The following is a 24,491-nucleotide window of genomic DNA, read 5'->3' as shown; positions in this document are numbered from 1 at the left end:
GATTCTATTTACATGACTAACTAAAACGTTATAGTGCGCTTTATTTCAGTATCTCTTGGTCTCGTCAATTTAATCCACTTGACTTTTAGCTTTGCTCCTGATACATGAAGCTAAAGAAGTACAGACAGTTTTATATGGCGTTTCATAAAATTGGTAATAAAGCATTTAAAAAAATCCAAATGCATGTATTTTAGAAGCTAGTTTTCATTTTTTAAAAGTGTTAACATTCATGTAAAAAGACGCATTGCTATACATTATGCAGTTTAGAAATTGCACTGTTAAAACCTCAGTCTGACCTGTTAATTTTTGACTAGTAAGCATGGTACTTGGGCACTTGACTTTTTAAGTAAAAAGAGTATAATAATAACTTTAACATTAGGAGGAATTATTCTTTCTGTCTTTGAACTGCTTGAAAAAGAGGCCTTCAAGGTATAATCCTTCTGATCATATTTTAGTTGCAACATAAATATTACTAAAAAATATTAGTAATAGTAATCATACTAAGGTATTATCCTTTATAAACACAAACAGGGATATTATCAGTGTTTTGTTAATTATCACCTTGAGTCTGAAAATATTTTACCTAGAAACAGATGTGTCTCAGCAGCTTTGTGCTTGTCATTATTCTGCCTCTCCATTTACCAAGTGTTTCCTGCCACTGAGAATCATAGATTAATGGAATGAGTTACCAGGAATTGTAGTAGTAGGTATTAGATGTTCACATCTCAATCTGATATTTTGTGAAAGTCTGGTGAATAGGGATTGACATGCTGTGTAAATGGCCTGTTCTGAAAAAAATATTTTGTTTTTATCTTCTTACACATTTCAGCTTTGAAAACTAAACTCAAGAGAAAGCCTGTGATCTAAACTGCATTTGACAGTCTATAAGTAAAGATGAAATGTTATCAATGATCTAGGATGTATCTATATAGAATAATGGTCTAAAGCCTCATAAAGAAAACAAAAATATTCCTAACTGAGATCCTTGTTAGGGAAACAGGCAAAAAAGAACTAAATCCTGGGCCAAAAATAACTGAATTTTTGGTAATACTTTTTAATGTAAGGTATTATTTTGATTTCAATAATCTACTCAGTTAAGAAAGTAAATTCTGTAATAATAAAGTAAAATGTTTGTAAGCCACAATATATTTGAGTACCAGAATTATTAATTTAATAGAAACATTTTTGTATTTATGTATAAAAGACTTCTACATTCTCACCATATTTCATTAACATTACAGTATAAATGCAATGGAAGAAAAACATGAAATTTCATTGTATAGAATACTTGTATGGTCTCTATATGACATTAAGTTAGCAACCAGCCTTTAAGTTTTGTAGAGAACATTTCTTGATGAGCATGATAATTCCATTTAATGTATTTTATTATAGAAGCCCTTTTAATGCTCTTTTTTTTCTTAAGTTTAAGTTTGTTGTCCATCAGCTTTTCAGAACAGCAACAGGTATTCATTTCTTGTTTTACATGAATGAGTAAATAATACAAAACAAGACAAAAGTTTTGGTTAAAAAAAAAAGTTCCTCTTTAAGGCACTTTGTGATAAAAACATAGTGTGAAGAGTGTAATATTAAATAATTACTCGATGATTTAGGATTAAATAGTTTTTCTCTTTTATTTAATAGGTGATGTTTCTTCATTAAACAGCAGTCTGAATAATACTCAGCTTGGCAGTCTACAGTCTATGCTCAACAGTAATCCAGTGTTTCAACAAAATCACCAACATTTGCTTCAGGGCACCCAAGGAATGCAAGAGCATCATTCTTTTCCTGTTCCACCAAACAATTCAAACTCTATGTCCTGTCTTTTTCCAAATTTCCAGGTATGTCTCTATCTTTCAGTATTGTGTATTTCCAGTACATATTGTATGCACCTGGCAACAGAATGAGTAGTTGCTTGTTTAACATATAATGCTGATACTTGGTCAGACTAATAACTAGTAAGCTCTATCCAATGAAATTAGTTATAGCTATCTTTCAAAAATATATTTTTAGAATTAGGTCATTCATAGTATGTTTTTAGATTTCTTCATAAGTTGAAGAAAGTAAATTCATTCTTAAATTCAGTGTAAAGTTGTTATTTTTGATGTAAAATATTCTTATCTTTGGTATAGTTTAAACAGAAAACCATTATTATTTTACTTTGTTTCAATTTTTATTTCAAAATAAACTTTTTGTGTTCAGTAAAATAAGGTGTGTTAAAATTGTGCCATGTAAAATAAAGTGAGTGAATGATTAAATATTTTTTGTTTTAACATATATATAAATTTACAAAAAATTCTCTTTAAGGAAATTGAACTAAATTTGCATTACAATAGTGCCACAAGACCAGTGGCAGGAGCCAGTACCCTGCTAATAGTTCTTAAATGGCTGGCACCAAGGAAACCACAGAAAATGTCTTGATACACAAGGAAAGTGTTAAAAAAAAAGTTTTTATATAAAGGGTACAGTTTAAAAATAACTCATATGAAGATGGTAAAGGCAGTTTAGGAGCACAAATATAACAAATAGGAAAGGCGATCCAGAAGATTTCAACAGTAATTGTACTAATCTTGGAAGATAGTCCTGAAAAGAATACACAAAAATAATTAGTGCAAAAATTAAAAAAAATAACATGGCAAGAACACTGCATATTTGCAAAAATGAGTCTAAGTTACCAAAAACAGAAAAAAATCAATATATAGCCATGAAGAACGTATACCTTTAAATAGCCAGATAGCTGTTCACCTATTCAGGGAGCAAAAAAAAAAAAAAAACTACTTGGCCAGGATTTATATTTCCAGTTTTAAAATGATTAATTCCATTATATCAGTCAAACATCTATTTAAATGTTACCAAATCTTGCCAAATCTCTCTCAAACAGTAACCATGAATGAAACCACCCCAAATTAATCAAAATTGAGGGTTTTAATCTCTTTAGTAATTACATTTACAAATTACAGGAGCATCCTATGGAACAGTGTTACACACACACACACATATAAATACATTTATATCTTTTGCCTTCCTTCCCAACGAACTTTGAAACAAACAGAAAATACACTAAAACAGAAGGATTTACATAAAAAAAATCTCCTATGGAAACATACAGCTACCTTCAACCCTGACCCCCTCCTTTGTCACCGTGCTACAGCCAGAGAAGCACTCAAGCCCAATTCAAAGCTGCCGTTGCTGTATTTAGTTAAAAGAAGCAAGGGTGTAGGAGGGGTAGTGCTAAAATTGAGGAAGCAGAGCATGGTAGTGTAAATAAAATATGCAAGGAGGTTACTAAACCAGTTTAATTTTAAAAATTAGTGTCACATTATAAATAACCTGAACATTTCGTGAACAAATATTTATTTCCTAACATTTTCAAAGCATGCATCTCACAACAGCAGCTTCATTCTAACACTGTGCTCCTCAATACTCCTTGAGATAACCTGATGTTCACAGCTCACACATATTGATAAGCAACCAGGGGACAACCTACATACCATCTCATACTGTATAGTCCATCTTAGATGTTATTAATGCATAGATTCGACCAGCAGTTCTGTAACTCAGTCCTGAGGACCCCATGTCCCAGCAGGTTTTTATTCCAAACAATTCTGTTATAAATTGGACATCTAATTAAGCAAGTTGTCATTTCCCTGTTTCTGTTTTTTGAGGTCAAGCTAGAAATTAAATTGTTGTTTCCCATTTTCCATGTTTTGAAGTCAAGGTAAAAATTACACAAGTAAGCTTTGTTATTTTTATTAGAACATACCAAGGAGATATTTATGTTGCAAGGGAATAATTTAGTGTTTCTTTTTAACTTTTCAAGGTTTTCAACATCGTTATGCTTTCCATTGTTCTTTTTGAAGTATTCTGGTTATTTAATATGTTATTTACTAATGAGCACATTACTATGTGTGACACTGAAATAGCTGCCAATTTCAGCATTCAGTGTTGTTTACCCAAGTGTCTGCTGCGCTCTTGTTAACTGACAGTTAAGGCAACACACTACACAGAAAGTTATATTGTTTTAATCAAATTTATATTTTGTTCAAATGATAAAGATGAACAAATTATAATTCTTAGATTTCTCAGACATAAAATGAGACATTTTAAAATAATCTGAAATATCAGTATGTTCCCTGTACAAATGCTCTTCTAATCTGAATTTCATAGTAATTTTCAAAAAAGGATATTATGTAGTTATTAACAAATGGTTTATTTGCTCAAAAAAATTGCCTTCACTGTAACATTTTTTTATTATTATGAGTTATTTTTATTTTTACATATGAGAATTGTTTTTTTTTCTCAAATCCAAATCCATTTTTCTCAGTAACAGTTATAAATATTTTGAGCAATATTTTAACTGCATTTTTTAGTTAGCTGTACTATTTAAATTGTGAATATAGTTTTTGTTGTATAACTCTGGATATCCATTATTTCTTTTCCTTAGGCCAGTTTACCAGATGATATTGGGATTCCAAATAAGCTGATGAATGTTCCACCTCGAATTCCATCTCTCACTGAGAATTCTAACACTATTCTTCCAGTATACAGTGATGGCCCTTGTGAAGTGCAACCTCAGAGGACAGAGCAATGTATAAACCAACAACCTAGGGAAACCCTTCCAGGAGTTGGTCCTGGTAATGGTTCCTCTGTGGATGCTATTTACAAAGCTGTTGTGGATGCTGCCAGCAAAGGCATGCAAGTAGTAATTACAACATCTGTGAGCAGCACTACACAGATGAGTCCAATTCCTGCTCTTAGTGCGATGAGTGCCTTTACTGCCTCCATTGGAGATCCAGTCAACCTTTCTCAAGCTGTAAATGCAGTGATTCATGGCAGGATACCTTCTGGACAGGAAATTGAAAGCCGTTCCAGAAACTCCAAATCTTCTAGAATACGTAAAAATTCTGAACAGGGCAAAAGCACCCCAGAGGCTGGGGAAGCTTATAGTGAGTATTTTAAATCTCCAGAACGCAATACACCTAGGAAACAGTGGGAGGTAGACCAAGGTTCACATGTGGATGGGCATCCTTGGAAATGTGAAGAAATTTTAGAAAGATCAGCTCTATTACATAGCAGCCCTTATGCAGAAAGGCCAAGCAACATCTCCACAATGCTACCAATGCCAGCTGAACTTCAGCAACAGCAGCAAACAATCCATCACTCAGTATTAATGCCAAACGAAAATCGGTTCCTTGAAGATAACTTCAGGTTTAACAACTGCAAAAGGACTATAGTCAATTTTAAAGAACGTCTCGAGAACACAGTTGAAAGTTGTACACATATTAATGGTAAAAGATCTCAGCATGGCAGAGGTTGTGGAGACTTGTTAACTACACACAAGCAGGACCTTGCAACAGAGGAGCAGTCTCCCAGCTCATCTACCAGCTTGGAGGGATCTCTTGTCAAGGATTACATTCATTACAATGGAGATTTTAGCACTGAGAGCATCAATGGGTGTGCGCCAAGTCCTTCAGACACTAAAAGCATTAGCAGTGAAGAGGATCTGAGAAACCCAGACTCTCCTTCATCAAATGAAATGATGCATTACAGATCAAGGACGTTTAATGTAGGTGACCTGGTTTGGGGCCAGATTAAAGGTTTCCCTTCATGGCCTGGTAAACTCGTGAGAGAAGATGAGGTGGATCATTCTTCTGTACAAAATACAGAGGAAGGCAAGGTATGTGCAGTATGAATATATGTGTAATATTTGAGATATGTGTACAGATGTATTCATAGTACTTTAGCATTTTAATATTTTTAATTTTCAGAGTCGTTTGGGAATATCAATATGAACGAAAAAGACTTGTTAATATTGAAAAAAAATCTTCTCTTGAAACATTTTCAGTCATGCTCTCTTAACTCTGGGAACAATTCTAGTACCTTTTCTTTGATGAGACTTCATTATGTCATTCTTGTGATATACAAAGCACATATTTCATTAAACACAACATAATATTCCTAATCTAAAGAATCCAAATTTTAATTAAACATACTTAATGAAGTCAATAATTACAAACAAACTAAACATTCATATGTGTAATATAAACAAAAAGACAGAATCATGAGTTAGAAAAGGAAGTTGTCACTTGTAAGATCAACAGTTAAAATATTTTTGTTCTATTGTTTCTATTTTCTGTAGAAAAAATACATCTCATGGGTATTAAACATATTAACAAAAATTAAGTTAAAACAAAGCACATTTTAATGAAGTTCTTCTGAGTTATTCTTTTTAGTAATATGCCAGTAAATACAAATTGCAATGAATAATCATTGCATATAGACAAGCATAGAACCATAACAAAATAAAATGTTTTACCAAGACTTTGTTAGGATTCTTTTTCAGTTGCTTTGAAATGTCATTTGTCTTTATAAATGACTGGAAAGTTAAGCCATTAGTGAAAATATAATTATAACACTAAGCTTGTACAGTCTGAAAAATGTAAGATAATTATCAGTTTCTTTCATTATGTAATTTAAACTATGTCATTATAAAAAAGTGTATAACCTGTTGCAGTACCTAAGGTGGCAAAGCAGCTGCAAAAAATAATGGTGTAAAGACACTGAATATTTTGTGTTTATTGTTTCCATATTGTCCCTGTGGTCACTTAGATTTCCTTCTTCAGCTGTCAGATATATAATTATTGTTTTTTTAATGCCCCAGTATGATTGGTTTTTTGACTGTGGCATTATATAACCAGAGATGTAATGGCTTTCCATATAAAGGTGATATCAGTGTGCCTTGCTGTGCCTTCAGCATTGAATTCACTGAAAGAGTTTACAAATGAATTTTTGTTGTTGAGTATAGCTTAGTAAAACACATGTACCTTGAGGGTTCTTCTGTTATTAAAAATGCTCTGTTGTAACAATAACAACTTTGTAGAGCTTAACACTTAACATTATCAATTGAAACTTTTCACTAGTAACCATAATGCAAAATGTATGTTAATCTTTGAAAATGTTTGCATCTCCTTTTACTCTGAGAACATCTTCTATGGATTGGGAAGAAACAAGAATAAAGGCAATATAGACAGTCCAAACCTAATAGCCTAGGTGCATCAGGCCAAATTAGAACTTGAACTTGATTGTTGGCACTGAAGCCATAATACTATTGCATACTACCTGAAGTAAACTTGCAGACATTCACTGTAAACAATATATGTTAGAGTAGCAGAAAATGCCAACCTGTGTCAGAAAATGAGTAGTGTTAAATACAAAACTGTCTGTGTAGTTCTGTGAGGCTGTTGGTTTGGAGAGACTATCTGGCTTGACACTGACTAAATATAAATCATTAACGTCACATTTTAGTGTGTGTGTGTGTGTGTGTGTGTGAATGTGATCAATGCTATATATTTTGCTTTGTTCTTCCTAATGTTCGGCATGATAGGTGCTTCAGTACATTTTTGGGAAAATTTCAGGATGCAGTATTCTGTATATGTAAAAAAAAAATACATGCATTTTTAAGCTTACTATTTATTATCTTTTCCTGCCATTTTCTCACAAAAGTACACTTGAAATCAGAAGTTTACATATACTTAGGATGAATTCTTTATTAATCACTTTATAACCTTTCTGCAGATTTTATACTAACAAACTATAAATTTGGCATATTGTTTAAGACATGTACTTTGTGCGGGGCAAAAGTAATTTTTTCCAGCAATGTTCACACACAGATTATTTCTACTATTTTTATTTACTATTTTTTTATTGACTATATCACAATTACAGTGGGTCACAAGGTTACATGTGCTTTTTTAATATTTTCTAGCATTGTCTTTATTTGAGTCAAACATTTTGGGTAGCGTTTCACAAGCATCTTACAGTAAGTTGCTGGAATTTTGGCTCATTCCTCTAGGTAGAAGTGATATATTTGGCACAGGTTTGTAAGCCTCCTTGCTCACACATGCTTTTTCAGCTCTGCCCAAAATTTCTCAATTGAATTGCGGTCAGGCCTTTGTGTTGGCCAGTCCAATATGTTGACCTTGTACTTCATCAGTTTTGCCTCAATGTTGGAGGTATACTTGGAGGCATTATCTATTTGGAAGACTGAGCTTCACCTTCCTTGCAGAGTTCTTGAGATTTTGCTGTAGTACATCTACATAATTTTCCTTCCTCATTGTACTCTATCTATGTATCTATTTAGTGAAGTGCATCGGTTCCTCCTGCAGCAAAGCACCCCACAACATAATCAAATAAAACAAATCTCCAAGACCAGATAATACTTACCCTTGAGTTCTTAAGGAGGTTAGAGAGCACATATATACACCCTAGATGTATATTTTTAGGAAATCGCACCACACTGGGGAAATTCCGAAAGCCTGGAAAATGGCAAATATTATCCTGTTATATAAAAAGGGTGACTGGGCAGATTCAAGAAAATATAGGCCAATGTACATCAAAGGAAAATTAATAAAAGGAATTATTAAGTATAAGATTGAGTTGCACATGGCAAGTACAGGAGTTTTTCTGAACCGTCAGCATGGGCTCAGAAGAAGGGAGGTCATGTTTTACTAACATGCTGGAATTCTGTGAGGAAGCAACAAAAGGTTATGATCAAAGTGGAGCTTATGATGTTATTCATCTTTACTTTCAGAAAGCATTTGATAAGGAGAGGTTGGGCATCAAACTAGAAGAAGTGTTAGTTCAGGGTGATGTTTTTAGATGCATGCAGAATTGAATTAGACACAGGAAGCAGAGGCTGATAGTGCAAGGAACCTTATCAGAATTGGCTGATTTTAAGAGTGGTGTTCTGTGCTAGGGCCGCTGCTATTTTTAATATATAAATGATTTGGATAGGAATATAAGTAACAAGCTGGTTAAGTTTGCAAATGATGCCAAAATAGGTGATTTGGCAGATTATCTGGAATCCATTAAATCATTACAGAGAGACTCGGATAGCATACCAGCTTGGGCAGATTTGTGGCAGATGAAATTTAATGTCAGTAAATGTAAAGTATTGCACCTAAGAAGTAAAATGTTAGGTTTAAATACGAATTGGGAGGTCTACAAATCGAGAGTACAACTTATGAGAAAGATTTAGGAGGAGTAGTGGACTCTACACTATAAACTTCCAGTCATTGTTCAGTAGACATTAACATAATGTTCAGTTATATAGCATAGTGTGTATAGTACAAGTCCAAGGAGGTTACGCTCAATCTTAATAATGCACTCATGAGGCCTCATCTGGAGTACTGTGTGCAGTTTTGGTCTGCAGGCTACAAAAAGGACATAGCAGCTCTAAAAAAGGTCCAGAAAAGAACAACTGGGCTCATTCCAGAGCTACTTTTCAGTTTAAGCAAAAGAAGATCAAGAAGTGACGTGATTGTTTAAAATAATGAATGGAATTAGTACAGTGGATTGAGACTGTTATTTTGAAACAAGTTCATCAAGAACACAGGGAAACAGTTGGAAACTTGTTAAGGGTAGATTTTTCACAATATTAGGAAGTTTTTATTTACACACTGTACCGTAGAGACTTGGAATAAAGTATAGCGTAGTGTGGTAGACAGTAAAACTGTAGGGACCTTCAGAACTAGAGGATGAAAAGGTGGTTCTTACATACATTTTTAACTTTGCTAAAGTGTTCACATTTCACCAAGTGTTGTTTGATTTTTTTATGTACTACAAATTGAACAGGAAAAATGGAATTAACTTATAGTACATATCAAAAAGCTGTACAGTTTACTGAAGCTGAACATTATGTTGAATGAAAGGCCAAAGTCCCACCAAAACCATCTCAGTTTTATACTTTTTACTTGTTGCCAGCAACCACCAATAAATCCAATGGATAGTTTTAGCAAAACAAGTCCATTGTCTGTGAAAAGTATGCATGTTTTCTCCATAGGTTTTCTTATACTCTCGAAGACATGTATTTGGAATTGCATTTAACCTATGTGAATGTGGATATGGGCATTTGTGTGAGTGGGTTAACTGATGGCCCAGTTCTCTGTCCATGACCCTGCCCCTTTTGACTGTGGATGGGTTAAAGAATGAAACAAATTCAAAGTAATTTTTAAAATTTGCTGCCTTGGTTGCATAGGTGTGCACAGTCTTTACCACAGGGATTTTAAGGTTGTGTAGATTTAACCAATCACAATACTTTAACCTGACATGAGTAGAAGTTACTGTATTAACCCTAAAACGTAAGCTGTTCATGTAGGATTTTCCTCTGCATACTCTAGAGATAATAAAGGTCCACAAAGACCTAATTGAATGCCCACAGATTCTTCCTGGTGAAACATACTTCTCAGGAGACGGGCAGAAAATTCAAGACGTATAACAAGTACAGGGTTACAACATTTCGACATACAACGTTTCAAGTTTACAACGTTCACTCCCATACAAACTTTAAACAAAATTGAGACATGACAAAGAATAAAGGTAAGGGTTTTTTTATACTCGTTTTTTCTGTTACTTCAGTACAGTGTACAGTACAGTATATTTATGTCCTTTTCTTTTTTCTCAGGCTTAGATTTTGTGTTTTTATGTTCTAGATTATGATTTTGCGTTAAGATAGGTAAGTGACTTAGGCTAGAGTGTGTTTCGACTTACACCAAATTCGGGTTACATCACTGTTGTAGGAACGGAACTGTGTTGTAACCTAAGGACCCCCTGTATTTTGTAACACTAATCAAGACGTTGTTCCAAAATTGATTATAGGACAGGGAGAAAGGTTATTTAGATAGACCACCAAAACGCCAGTGGCATTCTTATAGAGCTGCAGAAATCTATGGCATTAACTTAGCTCCCTGCTTTTTACAGCTGTTTTACATATACCACACAGTGCTGTGCTGCGAGATACTTAGCCAATATGTTAACCATTTCTCACAAAAGTAACACACTCAAGCCTGATATTTTTTACAAAAAAAAATCATATTCCAAAATGATGTGATGAACTTTTTGTAATCTAATACAGGAGACATGTTTGGTGCAAAAGCCAAGCTTGGTGGTGGTAACGTATAATAGGGCAGTTTCAGCAGGTACAAGACTCTGGTCAGGATAGAGAAGGTATTTGCTTGCTTTAACAAATTGGTGTCCTGAAATGACCCTGTCAGAGCCTAGACCTTAATCCTATAGAAAAATTAGGAAGTTCTCTAAGAGAATTGATTTATTTTGTTTAAAGGTCTTGCATCAACAGAAGTTTAAATTTCAATCAAGATTTTATATCCACTGTATCTCAGGTTTTGCAAGTTTTTTTATAGTAAATTTTAATGTATTATCTTTTGTTATATAAGAAAGGCATATTTTATTGGAGCTATAGCAGCAGTTTGCAGAAATGATTTTATTTTGTTAGTTCAGTTAAATGCAGATAAACCTGATTTTGGAATTTACTGTTTTCTGACACACATCATAGAAACCCCAAGTAATTAGAAGCATTTTCTCATGTTAAAGTAAAACGTTTGGATCCTTTGTAGACTATATATCATGTTATGTTCTTTCCTAATAAAGTGACTGTATAAATGCTCCACCTAGTGGAAGGTCTAAGATTAGTTTATTGTGATGAGCACAAAGGTACAGTGGAATGACTATTTCCTTGAAACTAATTGTTTGTGATGTGACTAAGTGTACCAGATATCAAATGAATTCTGCAAGGGTCAGTAGATTATTAACCCAAAGTTGGTTATTGCTTTCTGTGTATATTTTTGCTTTAGTTTTGTTCATTGTCTCTTGTGTAAAATTATATGTTTTGTTTATTTATTTTATGTTCAGTTTATGTGTTGCTCTCCACAAATGTGTAAACTACACAGTGTGGCCAGTTTATCATGTATACTTACATATGTAATTGACTTCTCAGTGAGTGACTAGGTTTTGTGCTTAGTTCATATGGAAAATGGATATGATGGAACATTTTGTTTGTTTCGAACATAGCATAGAGGTGAATAACTAATGCTTGAGTATATTATGAACAAGAATCCGGCTGTTTTTTTCACAGGTGTATTAAAAATGCTTCACCAACCAAGAAATATTTAACCAAATGTGGTTCTTTGGTTGTAAACAGGCCACTGATGAATGGATTTGACACTCCTCTCATTAAAAAAATAATGAAATAAAGAAAATGGTCCCAGGGCATTGTAGGATTTTGAAATACTGTATGTCATTTGGTTGAAGTCTTCTTTCCTGGTGCTTCAAGCTAACAGGAGGACCAGTTATATGGCATCTTTGGAAGAAGAGCAGAAACCTGCAGATAGAAATGCACCAGGCAGTCACAGGACATACTTAAACAAATAACCATGATTATTCACAGAAGACCAGCTTGAAGCTCGAGTTAACCAAATACGTTCCTTTTTAGAAAGTGAGAGGAAGAACTGGAGCACCCAGCTGAAAAGCCATAATGATGTATGGACAACAGAGCCGTTTCTTGCTATATGTGGACTATGCAGATGCATAGGACCCCCGAAGGCGCTAGAGTTCCCCCATGCTGCAAGTTCAATCTCAGTGAATTTGGGGAGTATTAACATTACCTGTCTGTTTGTAGCCAGCTAAGCCTAAACATGTGTTTCATGAAGCACTTATATTCTTAAAAATTAAATATCCGCTATAAACAAAACTAAGCTGAAATGATAGGGAAGTTTTGATTTGTGTTTGTGAAGTAATCATTTAAAAATCAATGATTCTAGGCAGTCATGTCATGCAGTGAGTGATATTGGCAGGTATGGGATGACTCGCTGACAGCCACTCATCACATGAGGAGGAAAATAAACAGTAGCCAAAACCACATTGATACCTAAGATGGTATTAAAAAGGGCTTATCCCTCTGGTGCTGAAAAACGTAAAAAGAAGAAACGTGAAAAAAAATTAGCACAGAATAAAAGTAAAGTATTTGTTAATGACATTGCAATGGACCAAATGTGGGAATTAAAGTAAAACAACTTTGCTACTGTTAGTAAGTAGATATTTCATGTAGGCAATCTGTATCTTTATTTCAGTATTTTATTTGTTTGAGTTATTTGTTATTTTACTTTCCATTTCAAAGGAAACAAATCTGTGCTCTGTAGAATAAAAAAACATACATAACTTTACTATCTTACCAGCCAGTTTCTGATTCTGAAAAACGAGAATCTAGGTCAGATAATTTTATTAAATTATTAGCATATATATGCGAAATTGATAGACTATCCTATTATTTATTTTTTTGCACATTTTTCTTTGTATACAAAACATTAAGCATGCGGGAAAGAAGCAAAGGGAACAACACCCGGCAACAATTATAGTGATTTAAACAGTGAAGATATGGTCAAACCAGTGTCAAGCAAAACTAGACTTATTAATGAGATCAAAGATACAAGTAGGTCAGAAAATATGCCCGCTACAAGTGGTTGGCACAAAAATGAGCCTTGGTGAATACATTGCCTTTTGTGCCAGCCATAAAAACACAAGGTGATAACATTCAAAATTCACCCTCCAATCTTAAAAAATACGTAGAGGTAAGCGTGCTCGCATGAATTTTTGTATGACTTGTTGTTTGAATATATTGATTATTAAAACGATAATAAAATTCAATTAAATTATGAATATCAGAGAATTATGATTTTTTTCAGTGATATTATTGAGATAGCCTACTAAGTTAATCTAAAAATGGTGAGCATGCAAAACAGATTTTTAATATAATATATACTCAACACACACATATAATATACAGTGCATCCGGAAAGTATTCACAGCACATCACCTTTTCCACATTTTGTTATGTTACAGCCTTATTCCAAAATGGATTAAATTCATTTTTTTCCTCAGAATTCTACACACAACACCCTATAATGACAACGTGAAAAAAAGTTTACTAGAGATTTTTGCAAATTTAGTAAAAAAAAAAAACTGAGAAATCACATGTACATAAGTATTCACAGCCTTTGCCATGAAGCTCAAAATTGAGCTCAGGTGCATCCTGTTTCCCCTGATCATCCTTGAGATGTTTCTGCAGCTTAAAAATTCAGTTGATTGGACATGATTTGGAAAGGCACACACCTGTCTATATATGGTCCCACAGTTGACAGGATTATCTCGTGGCACAAATCTGGGGAAGGTTACAGAAAAATTTCTTCTGCTTTGAAGGTCCCAATGAGCACAGTGACCTCCATCATCCGTAAGTGGAAGAAGTTCGAAACCACCAGGACTCTTCCTAGAGCTGGCCGGCCATCTAAACTGAGCGATTGGGGGAGAAAGGCCTTAGTCAGGGAAGTGACCAAGAACCCGATGGTCACTCTGTCAGAGGTCCAGAGGTCCTCTGTGGAGAGAGGAGAACCTTCCAGAAGGGCAACCATCTCTGCAGCAATCCACCAATCAGGCCTGTATGGTAGAGTGGCCAGACGGAAGTCACTCCTTAGTTAAAGGCACATGGCAGCCTGCCTGGAGTTTGCCAAAAGGCATCTGAAGGACTCTCAGACCATGAGAAACAAAATTCTCTGGTCTGATGAGACAAAGATTGAACTCTTTGGTGTGAATGCCAGGTGTCATGTTTGGAGGAATACCATCCCTACAGTGAAGCATGGTGGTGGCAGCATCATGCTGTGGGGATGTTTTTCAGCAGCAGGAACTGGGAGACTAGTCAGGGTAAAGGGAAAGATGACTGCAGCAATGTACAGAGACATCCTGGATGAAGACCTGCTCCAGAGTGCTCTTGACCTCAGACTGGGGTGACGATTCATCATGCAGGACAACGACCCTAAGCACACAGCCAAGATATCAAAGGAGTGGCTTCAGGACAACTCTGTGAATGTCCTTAAGTGGCCAAGCCAGAGCCCAGACTTGAATCCGATTGAACATCTCTGGAGAGATCTTAAAATGGCTGTACACTGACACTTCCCATCCAGCCTGATGGAGCTTGAGAGGGGCTGCAAAGAGGAATGGGCGAAACTGGGCAAAGATAGGTGGGCCAAGCTTGTGGCATCATATTAAAAAAGACTTGAGGCTGTAATTGCTGTCAAAGGTGCATTGACAAAGTACTGAGCAAAGGCTGTGAATACTTATGTACATGTGATTTCTCAGTGTTTTTATTTTTAATAAATTTGCAAAAACCTCAAGTAAACTTTTTTCACGTTGTCATTATGGGGTGTTGGGTGTAGAATTCTGAGGAAAAAATGAATTTAATCCATTTTGGAATAAGGCTGTAACATAAGAAAATGTGGAAAAAGTGATGTGCTGTGAATACTTTTCAGATGCACTGTGTGTGTGTGTGTGTGTATGTATATATATATATATATATATATATATATATATATATATATATATATATATACACACACACACACACACAGTGGTGTGAAAAACTATTTGCCCCCTTCCTGATTTCTTATTCTTTTGCATGTTTGTCACACAAAATGTTTCTGATCATCAAACACATTTAACCATTGGTCAAATATAACACAAGTAAACACAAAATGCAGTTTTTAAATGATGGTTTTTATTATTTAGGGAGAAAAAAAATCCAAACCTACATGGCCCTGTGTGAAAAGTAATTGCCCCCTGAACCTAATAACTGGTTGGGCCACCCTTAGCAGCAATAACTACAATCAAGCGATTTCAAAGTGTTCCTTTATTTTTGAGCAGTATATATATATATATATATACTGCTCAAAAAAATTAAAGGAACACTTTGAAAACACATCAGATCTCAATGGGAAAAAGAAATCCTCCTGGATATCTATACTGATATAGACTGGGTAATGTGTTAGGAACGAAAGGATGCCACATCGTTTGATGGAAATGAAAATGATCAACCTACAGAGCCCTGAATTCAAAGACGCCCAAAAATCAGAGTGAAAAATTATGTGGCAGGCTAGTCCATTTTGCCAAAATTTAATTGCAGCAACTCAAAATTGTACGCGGCACTTTGTATGGCCCCTGTGTTCTTGTATACATGCCTGACAACATCGGTGCATTCTTCTAATGAGATGACAGATGTGTTATGGGGGATCTCCTCCCAGATCTGGACCAGGGTATCACTGAGCTCCTGGACAGTCTGAGGTGCAACCTGGTGGCATTGGATGGACCAAAACATAATGTCCCAATGGTGTTCTATTGGATTTAGGTCAGGAAAGTGTGGTTACCAGTCAATGGTATCAATTCCTTCATCCTCCAGGAACTGCCTGCATACTCTCACCACATGAGGCCAGGAATTGTCGTGCACCAGGGCCCACTGTACCAGCATAGGGTCTGACAATGGGTCCAAGGATTTCATCTTGATACCTAATGGCAGCCAAGGTGCCTTTGTCAAGCCTGTAGCGGTCTGTGTGACCCTCCATGGATATGCCTCCCCAGACAATCATTAACCCACCACCAAACTGCTCATGCTGAATGATGTTACAGGCAGCATAATGTTCTCCATGGCTTCTCCAGACCCTTTCACTTCTGTCACGTGCTCAGGGTGAACCTGCTCTCATCTGTAAAAAGCACAGGGCACCAGTGGTGCATCTGCCAATTCTGGTATTCTATGGCGAATGCCAATCGAGCTGCATGCTGCTGGGCAGTGAGCTCAGGGCCCATTAGAGGACATGGGGCCCTTGGGTCACCCTCATGAAGTCTTTCTGGTTGTTTGGTCAGAGAAATTCACACCAGTGGCCTGCTGGAGGTCATTTTGTAGGGCTCTGGCAGTGCTCATCCTGTTCCTCCTTGCCCAAAGGAGCAGATACTGGTCCTGCTGATGGGTTATGGACCTTCTATGGCCCTCTCCAGCTCTCCTAGAGTAACTGCTTGTCTCCTAGAATCTCCTCCATGCCCTTGAGACTGTGCAGGGAGACACAGCAAACCTTCTGGCAATGACACGTATTGATGTGCCATCCTGGAGAAGTTGGACTACCTGTGCAACCTCTGTAGGGTCCAGGTATCGCCTCATGCTACCAGTAGTGACACTGACTGTAGCCAAATGCAAAACTAGTGAAGAAACAGTCAGAAAAGATGAGGAGGGAAAAATGTCAGTGGCCTCCACCTGTTAAACCATTCCTGTTTTGGGGGTCATCTCATTGTTGCCCCTCTAGTGCATCTGTTGTTAATTTCATTAACACCACAGCAGCTGAAACTGATTAACAACCCCCTCTGCTACTTAACTGACCAGATTAATATCCCATAAGTTTCATTGACTTTATGCTATACTCTGATTAAAAAGTATTCCTTTAATTCTTTTGAGCAGTATATATGTGTATATATATACACACAAACATAAGGGACGTTCAAAAAGTTTCTTATTATAAACTCTTATTTATTTAGATTTTCAAAAACAAATTACATCACTTTTCTACATAGTCACTTTCATTTTTGATGCAATTTTCCCAGTGTCATACCAACTTTTTAATGCCTAATTACTAATCCTCCCGCCTTCACTGTTTCCAACGAAAATATAAAAGTGCCGAAACTTTTTGAACATCACTCATGTATAAAATGTATATAATATATAATATGTTTGCACACACATATATAGGCTAATGTTGATAATAATTTCAGATGGAAATAATTAACTGGAATAGAAGCCAAAGAAATAAGATAAATTCAAGCCCAGTTAATTTAAATATTAAAATTAAGTATAATATTAATTCAAGATTAGTTATCAGATTTTAAGTAATTTATACTTTTTGTAATTGAAGCCCTTAATGCATGCTTGTTTTTTTTGTATTTCACATTATGTCTTTTTACTTTCACCACTTTAAATAAATAAATTTTATTAAACATCTTTCTTTTACCTAATTCTTAATCAGAGCAATTTTCAACTAGAGGGAATTTTTACTTTTATACTCAAAAGTAAATTTAAGAACATTTACTTTTATACCTTTATATGATTAACACATACTCTGACTTTTACCAGAGTATTTGTATAGATGAGGACTTAGAGTTTTACTTAAGTAATGCATTTCTGTACTTCTGCCACCTCTGCAGTGGGTAAATCATTTAATTGTAGGTTATAGAGTGCCTTGATACTCACCTCTCTGTCTCTTTTCTCTCTCTCTCCTCTCTGATTGCTCCGATCTTAATGATTCTCTCCCTCTATATTACTGTATATAATTTACTCTTGTTTTTATTACATTAAAGAGATAAAAGCAGAGGTCTGAAACTGACAATTTTGAGAATGGATGCATGCTTAAAATGCATATATTGTTGCAAATAAAACATAAATAAGATCATTCAGTGAGTTAATCAGTGACATTTTTATACTGTATATATACAGTTATACTATTATTGTAAAGTATTTAGTTTTTCCAAACCAAGATGCAATTTTATTAACTAAACTAAGTTTAATTGAAATCAGAAAGATTTACCCTTAGAAGTACTTCTTGAGGTGTCTTCCCTAAAGTTCAACACAGAATAACTGAAAGGAAAATTGAAGAAGTGAGTATCTAAGTTATCCAAAGTTTAGAAACTGTAACTGCACAATAATTTAGTATTTTAAAATCCTCTTATGTTTGAAAACTTACATGTAAATATAGTTTTAGCAGCAAAGTAAAGTCCTGTTTAATAATTGCAGGTCTGGGTAATGTGGTTTGGTGTTCATACCTTCACTCAGGTGGAGCCCGAGAAGCTGAAGACACTAACTGAAGGTCTTGAAGCCTTCAACCATGACAGGAAGAGGAACAGGAAGTAAGCATAACTATTTTTTATGTAAATGACTGATTTATTATTATTATCAATTATGGAATTGGGCAAAGATGAGTCCAAGTAATTAATGCATTTAATTTCATAATTGGTTGTTTGTTTTTATTTTAGACATTTTTTAATTACTATAGTATATAGGCATGTTTAACTGCCAGTTACCATATGGTTAAATGTTCACATTTCATGTTGTTGGTGGAGGGGTATTATGTTTGTTAACTTTTTAAATAGGCGAGTTTGAACATGGCCCTGAGTGTCTTGCACTTTTTACAGTCTTGGACAAAGTGTTACCAGGATAGCTTTGTTATCCATAACCCCAAGCTAAATAAACATTCTTGAAAATAGATGGATAGACAGATTGTGTCTCATGTCTAGCTATCAAAAAAAACAAACAATACACCCAATAATATCCCAAACAGTTTTTTTTCTTTACATATTGATTTGACATTTGAAGGAGGGAAGGTTTCACATACTGTATATGTCAAACAAAATACTATATCTGAGGTGGTTTTTGCAGTTCCATGTACTTCTTTCATCACATAAGAATCTATGTATGTGTCACTTGAGCATTGGCTCATGGGAAGTATGTGCACAGTCGTAAGCAAACATAAACACATTTAATGCTTAGAGAATGGTTCATTATTCTGCGGTACTGCTTTTGTATCCCAGAATAGAAAAATGCCCAAAAGAAAGCTTCATTTTAAGGCGTACCGAGCAGCTTATAACTTGATCAAACATACATTCTCAAATCCATTTAATATATATTTTTTTTGTTTTCTTATAAGAATCATGTATTACCATTTCACTCAAATCTTTACATTTACAAAGTGTCTTAAAATATAAATATTAATGGCGCAAACCAACTGTTCCAGCTCATATACTAGTGAGGGTGCCAATTATTTTCTATCTACTAAAGTTTTGGCTCTTGCAGATTATTCTGTTCCTATTTGTATGACACAGTATGAAATTCATTGTGCCGTCGTTTTGTGTAATGTGATATAACAAACTAAATCATAAGTTGTCAGTTATGTGGGGGAGTGGGGTGGGGAATTTGCCCTCATCTAGGTGTTCTTCCATTACAAGCTTGAAAGGTAAAGGAGGTGTTTCTTAAAACATTGATTATTTCTGCAATGCCCTGCAGTGCACTGGTATCCTCTGCAGGGCCGTTTCCTTCCTTGTGCCAAGTGCTGTAGTAATGACTAAATGGGTTTAAGGATGTTGTGTAATTTGTACTATAAGCATCAACTATTTGCATAGTTACTGATACAGGTGATTTAGTGGTCATTAGTTAGTTAGTTGTTTATTTTTATTCTGGTATTTTAATGCTATTTTCTTTTTTTCGTGTTCTTATTTTTATAAACTGCTGAAAATGTCTCTTATCTCTTATAACTTCTTTGATATTTGGCTTTACTTTCTGATTATGAATCAGTGTGTCTAAGAAGCAATGAATATATCCATTACCTCATTTTGTAAAAAAAGTCAGCATTGTGAAAATAAAACTAAATTATACAATTTATTACTTTTTTTTTAATGTTACACATGACAATGCTTCAGCTACAGTCATATTGTTACTCCCCAAACTATATTATATTTAGAAACAATTGGTAATAGGTTTTGTTATTGATTAGAAATGTGTTGATAAGGTGTTTTGTTTGGCATTTTCTCTTTTCTAGAAGTGGAAAGTTAAATAATCATTTAGAAGCTGCTATACACGAGGCCATGAGTGAGTTAGACAAAATGTCAGGCAATGTAAGTATCTACTTCAAAATGATATTTTAATCCAGTGTGCTTTATATATTATTCGATAACAAAGCCTTTTTCTTAATAATTAAAAATATTTCTCCCTTTTGTAAGCACTTTGTTGTAAAATGGTGATTACTGCATTTTCTAAGGAAACTTCTTTTTTGTTTTTATATTATATGTGAAGTTTGAGTTTTAAGTAAGCATCTTGACATTAAAATAATGCAGATTGTAAGACTTCAAATTTCATTTCTTCCACTGACCATAGTGTTGGAGAAATGATACAGTGAGTTATAAAATAAAATATTACATTTATATAAAGCATTTTACCAAATCTACTGATTTATTTGAAGTAGGAATTTAATTGGAAGTGCTCTGATAGTAAACAGTGATTTAATAAGCCAGCAATGGTTGTAGAGGATGAACATTTTTTTAGGGAGGAAGCAGACAAGAAACATGCTTATGTATTTGGACATTTGTGCAAAAGATATTTTTGGAAAGGTGACTAAATACTTTTATTAGAAAATCACTACACTGTCCTAATCTTTTAATGGTCATGCTAACATCTAGTGTACTTAAATTATATTACCAATTCATTTTGGTGTCAGTGATTGTTAAGTGTATTTTTTTCTGTGCAGGTTCACACAATTCCACAGAGAGAAAGACAAGTCAAACCACCCAAACCCAAAAGGAGGAAGATCTCCAGATAACACTGAATGCCTTCATCTGCAGTCCAGTATCTATCAATGGAACTGTGTATATAGAGAGTCTTAAACATTAACACCACAGGGTGCTACATTTAAACCGTGGTACAGTATTTTTTCAGCCAGTCAGAAAGGACAGCAGAAAATGCTGCAAAAGGGGAAAATTTATTCGATCATGCTTACAATTTGTCTACAGCTTGCTGAAGAACTATTTTTTTGTAGAATACTAAAAAAAAGTCCTGCATAAAAGGAATAATAAGACAGTCCAAATATTTCTGATACCTTTTCAATATGTATATAGATAATGCAGAATTTCATGGTGATATTCAGAGATAATGTAAATACTGTACTATATTGTCATGTACAAGCATACTTAATGCACATTTTATCTTTTATTGTACAAAAAGTGTACAAATTTCTTTGGTTTTTATTCAGTACACAGTCAAATGACTACCAGTGTAAACAGGAAATAAAAAAAAAATCAGCCTAAAGCTTTTATATGATTACGTTTAAAAAAAAAAAATGCTGTTTTTGTATTAAACAGCAGAGGAAGAGGCATGATTATGTAATCCCTTGATTATGGCTAACACTTTTCACCCGTAAGTGTTCATTTTTGTATGTCTGAATGGGATGGACTTTACCAATGGCATGTGTTTCCAGGTTGTTGTTGCAAAGACCCAGTTTCTTAAATTAATAGAAAGATATTATTCATATGGCTAATAATATAGCTATTTGACAAAGTATTTAAAGAATTATTGTCATATTACATATATTTTTGATTCATCACTGGTCATGTAAGATTTGTAGTTATTCATGTTTATACTTTGAATTGCACCAAAACACATCTTCATACTACATGATGTATACTGAGGCTGGAACAGCAGCTGTGTATTACAGGATCTCAATACAAATAAAGTGTTGAACCAATATTTTAATCATGAGGATCAAGAGATGTTTAAAGAAGGATAGAAAGAGTGATACTGCATTTTTTAAATAATTACTCAGAAAAACTATCAAGATATCAACCACATAAAATTATACTGTTGCTTTTAATTAATGGATGCCACAATCAGATCAATTTTTATGAATCGTTTTGCATTTTTGTCTCCGCCACAAATAAATGGCTTTTTTTTTTTTTTACTTAAAAAGCCATAATGAGTTTTTTAAGTTATAAAATAGTTGTTTTATCGTGAAATTAAATTATGTGACTAATTTTTGTTTGGAAATAATGTTAATATTATTCAACAAAAAAGTGACCTAAACTGTTAATAATATGTCTTTGACAAGTAAGCCAGTTTTTCATGAGTACATAATCTAATATTTATATATTTTACTTAATGGCTGCATACCCTTCTCCTTTTTTTAAAATACTGTGTGTTACATGTTAAAATTCATAATTCATATTACTTGCAAACAGCAGCAAATGATAGTCTGACTTGATTATGTTTAAAGAAGTCTGTCAAGTCTGTTTCCTAGATTCCTTTTCCCTCATTAGTACTGCAAAGAAATTACTTTAGGCAATTTGATTTTTGTTATTCTTCACACTTTGCCATGGTGCCTTTTTCATGACTGAACATAAGCATTTTTGGAGATGCGCAGGACAAAGTTGTGCTCACTTTATCCAGCATTGACACACTTGTCCTTCATGTTGTATGGTTACAGGTGTTAGCTCATACAGAATTAATGCATTTGCACAAAAATCGAAAATGAAATTAATAAGTCAAAGACATAAACGTAAAAACAGTTAATCAAAAATAAGGAAATTGTACTTTTGAATTTTTGCCATTCTTTCCTAATTTTTGCGTATATTCTCATTTCTTTACAGGACGACCTATGGAAATTTTTGTTTATGTATGTCACTAATAAAAGCTGTTTTTCCTCTGTGCCCTTAGAAAGAAACAATGATTCATAAATACCTGAGAACTAATGAGATATTGTAGAGACTTATTTTAAAAGTAATCTATTGTAAACAAAAAACATTCCATATGCTGTTACATGCAGGTTTATAAATCCTGTTGAACCTAATTACAGATAACTATCATTCCCTTTGTCCGCCCTTTCAGAAGAGTACACTTTAAAACTTCTGCATTTACAAAAACTATGACAATGTTTAAAAATAAAAGTAAAGCAATATTTTATGTTTAAAAGATTAAAGAAAAAATGTTAAGGTATGCTTCAGAATTTAGATAACTGGTGTATCTCCACAAACCAAAGACTTATATATTTTTCCCCACATACGTTATGTGTAAAATTAATGCGAAAGATATGTCTACATATAAATCAGAGTGCTCTTTTTACACTTAACTTTATTCACTCTTCTGTCCATCTCTTAAACTATTCAGATGCATTTTTTTGCCTTTTAATAATCAATAGGGTGTTTATTAGACACATTTTTGCCTTTTGGTTTCTCTTACACAGTATACAGTACTTACTTTACATTTAAGGTTTTTGATTTGGAAGCTTTCAAATAAATTAAAGGTTAAAGCAAGGTTCAAGTGTGGGTCCATTTGCTAACATTTGTTGAGTTATGTTGATTTTGAAGATCTAGAGGCGCATACTTCAGAGACAAACGATCTGTTATCATTGGTAAAGTTCATTCAGCCCTTTGTGCAATGACATGGAGGCCTGTCACAAGCCCATGTGAAAAGTTTGTGTACTAAAAATTCTCATTGTCTTTGTCACAGGTTGATGTGTTTTTTATGTTTAAAATGTTAATGTCGTCCATCTTTCTTGATCTGTATGTCTTTACAGATGTGTTTTTACTCATTACGGATGCGTGTTTATTTTTAGTTTTCTCTTACTTTTGTGGTTCTTTTTTTTTTCTTTTTTTTTTTTTCATTTTGTAAGACCATGACTTTTTATTTTATTTTTAATTGTGTGTCCTTCTACATGTAAGTAAATGAATTTATGTTCTCTCACCAATATATACTTTACAATAGTAGAATTTGTAAAGTATTTTTGTGCACTTGATTTCATTGGTTGCTGATAACATTTATGTGATTGTTAGGAATAGGCCAAGTCCATTAAGATTTTTTTTTTCTTTTTGTTTTGGGTGTTACATTTGTTTGTTTTTTCCCTTTAGAGTTTTATGATTTTGTGTAATCAAGTTTAATGTAAATATTGTGAGCATTACAGGTCATGCAGTGATGTAACATTTTAATAATGTTGCACCTACTTTACAATTAAAACTGGTCACTCATACTTGAAATTTTCCCTCTGGAGGCATTTGTTTTTTTTTTTTTTTTTTTTTTTGTTTTTTTGTTTTTTAATATCTCTTTGTATAAACTCTTATGCATAATATGAAAAAAAAACACACACATAGAAGGAAGACAAAAGAGTGTTCAGTAAACCATAACTTTATCAAAGAGAAATCCAAACTAAGCAACTGAAATTATTGGAATTACTTAGTGATGTACTAACATTTAAGCAGAAGTGTTAAAGATTAAACTCCTCCAACTCAGAATTACTTTTTATATT

General features: G+C 34.0%; 1 protein-coding gene across 5 annotated transcripts in view; it reads left to right on the top strand.

Moving 5' to 3' along the window:
- Positions 1-24,226, top strand: part of LOC120531702 (methyl-CpG-binding domain protein 5-like) — a 229,368-nt gene extending 205,142 nt beyond the window's left edge. For 4 of the 5 annotated variants that reach the window (XM_039757354.1, XM_039757353.1, XM_039757350.1 and 1 more), the window contains 5 exons: positions 1,642-1,838; positions 4,442-5,674; positions 18,446-18,558; positions 20,244-20,319; positions 20,949-24,226. In XM_039757354.1, the coding sequence (XP_039613288.1) occupies positions 1,642-1,838; positions 4,442-5,674; positions 18,446-18,558; positions 20,244-20,319; positions 20,949-21,020 (1,691 nt within the window). In that variant the 3' untranslated portion in view covers positions 21,021-24,226. The remainder of the gene's footprint in view (positions 1-1,641; positions 1,839-4,441; positions 5,675-18,445; positions 18,559-20,243; positions 20,320-20,948) is intronic. The other variant, XM_039757352.1, reaches the window with a different exon arrangement.
- Positions 24,227-24,491: the final 265 nt, after the last annotated feature.

Source organism: Polypterus senegalus, chromosome 6, assembly GCF_016835505.1.
Source record: "Polypterus senegalus isolate Bchr_013 chromosome 6, ASM1683550v1, whole genome shotgun sequence".
Classification (NCBI taxonomy): domain Eukaryota; kingdom Metazoa; phylum Chordata; class Cladistia; order Polypteriformes; family Polypteridae; genus Polypterus; species Polypterus senegalus.
The sequence above is the reverse complement of the archived record's forward strand: the minus strand, read 5'-3'. Positions and strand labels throughout refer to the sequence as shown.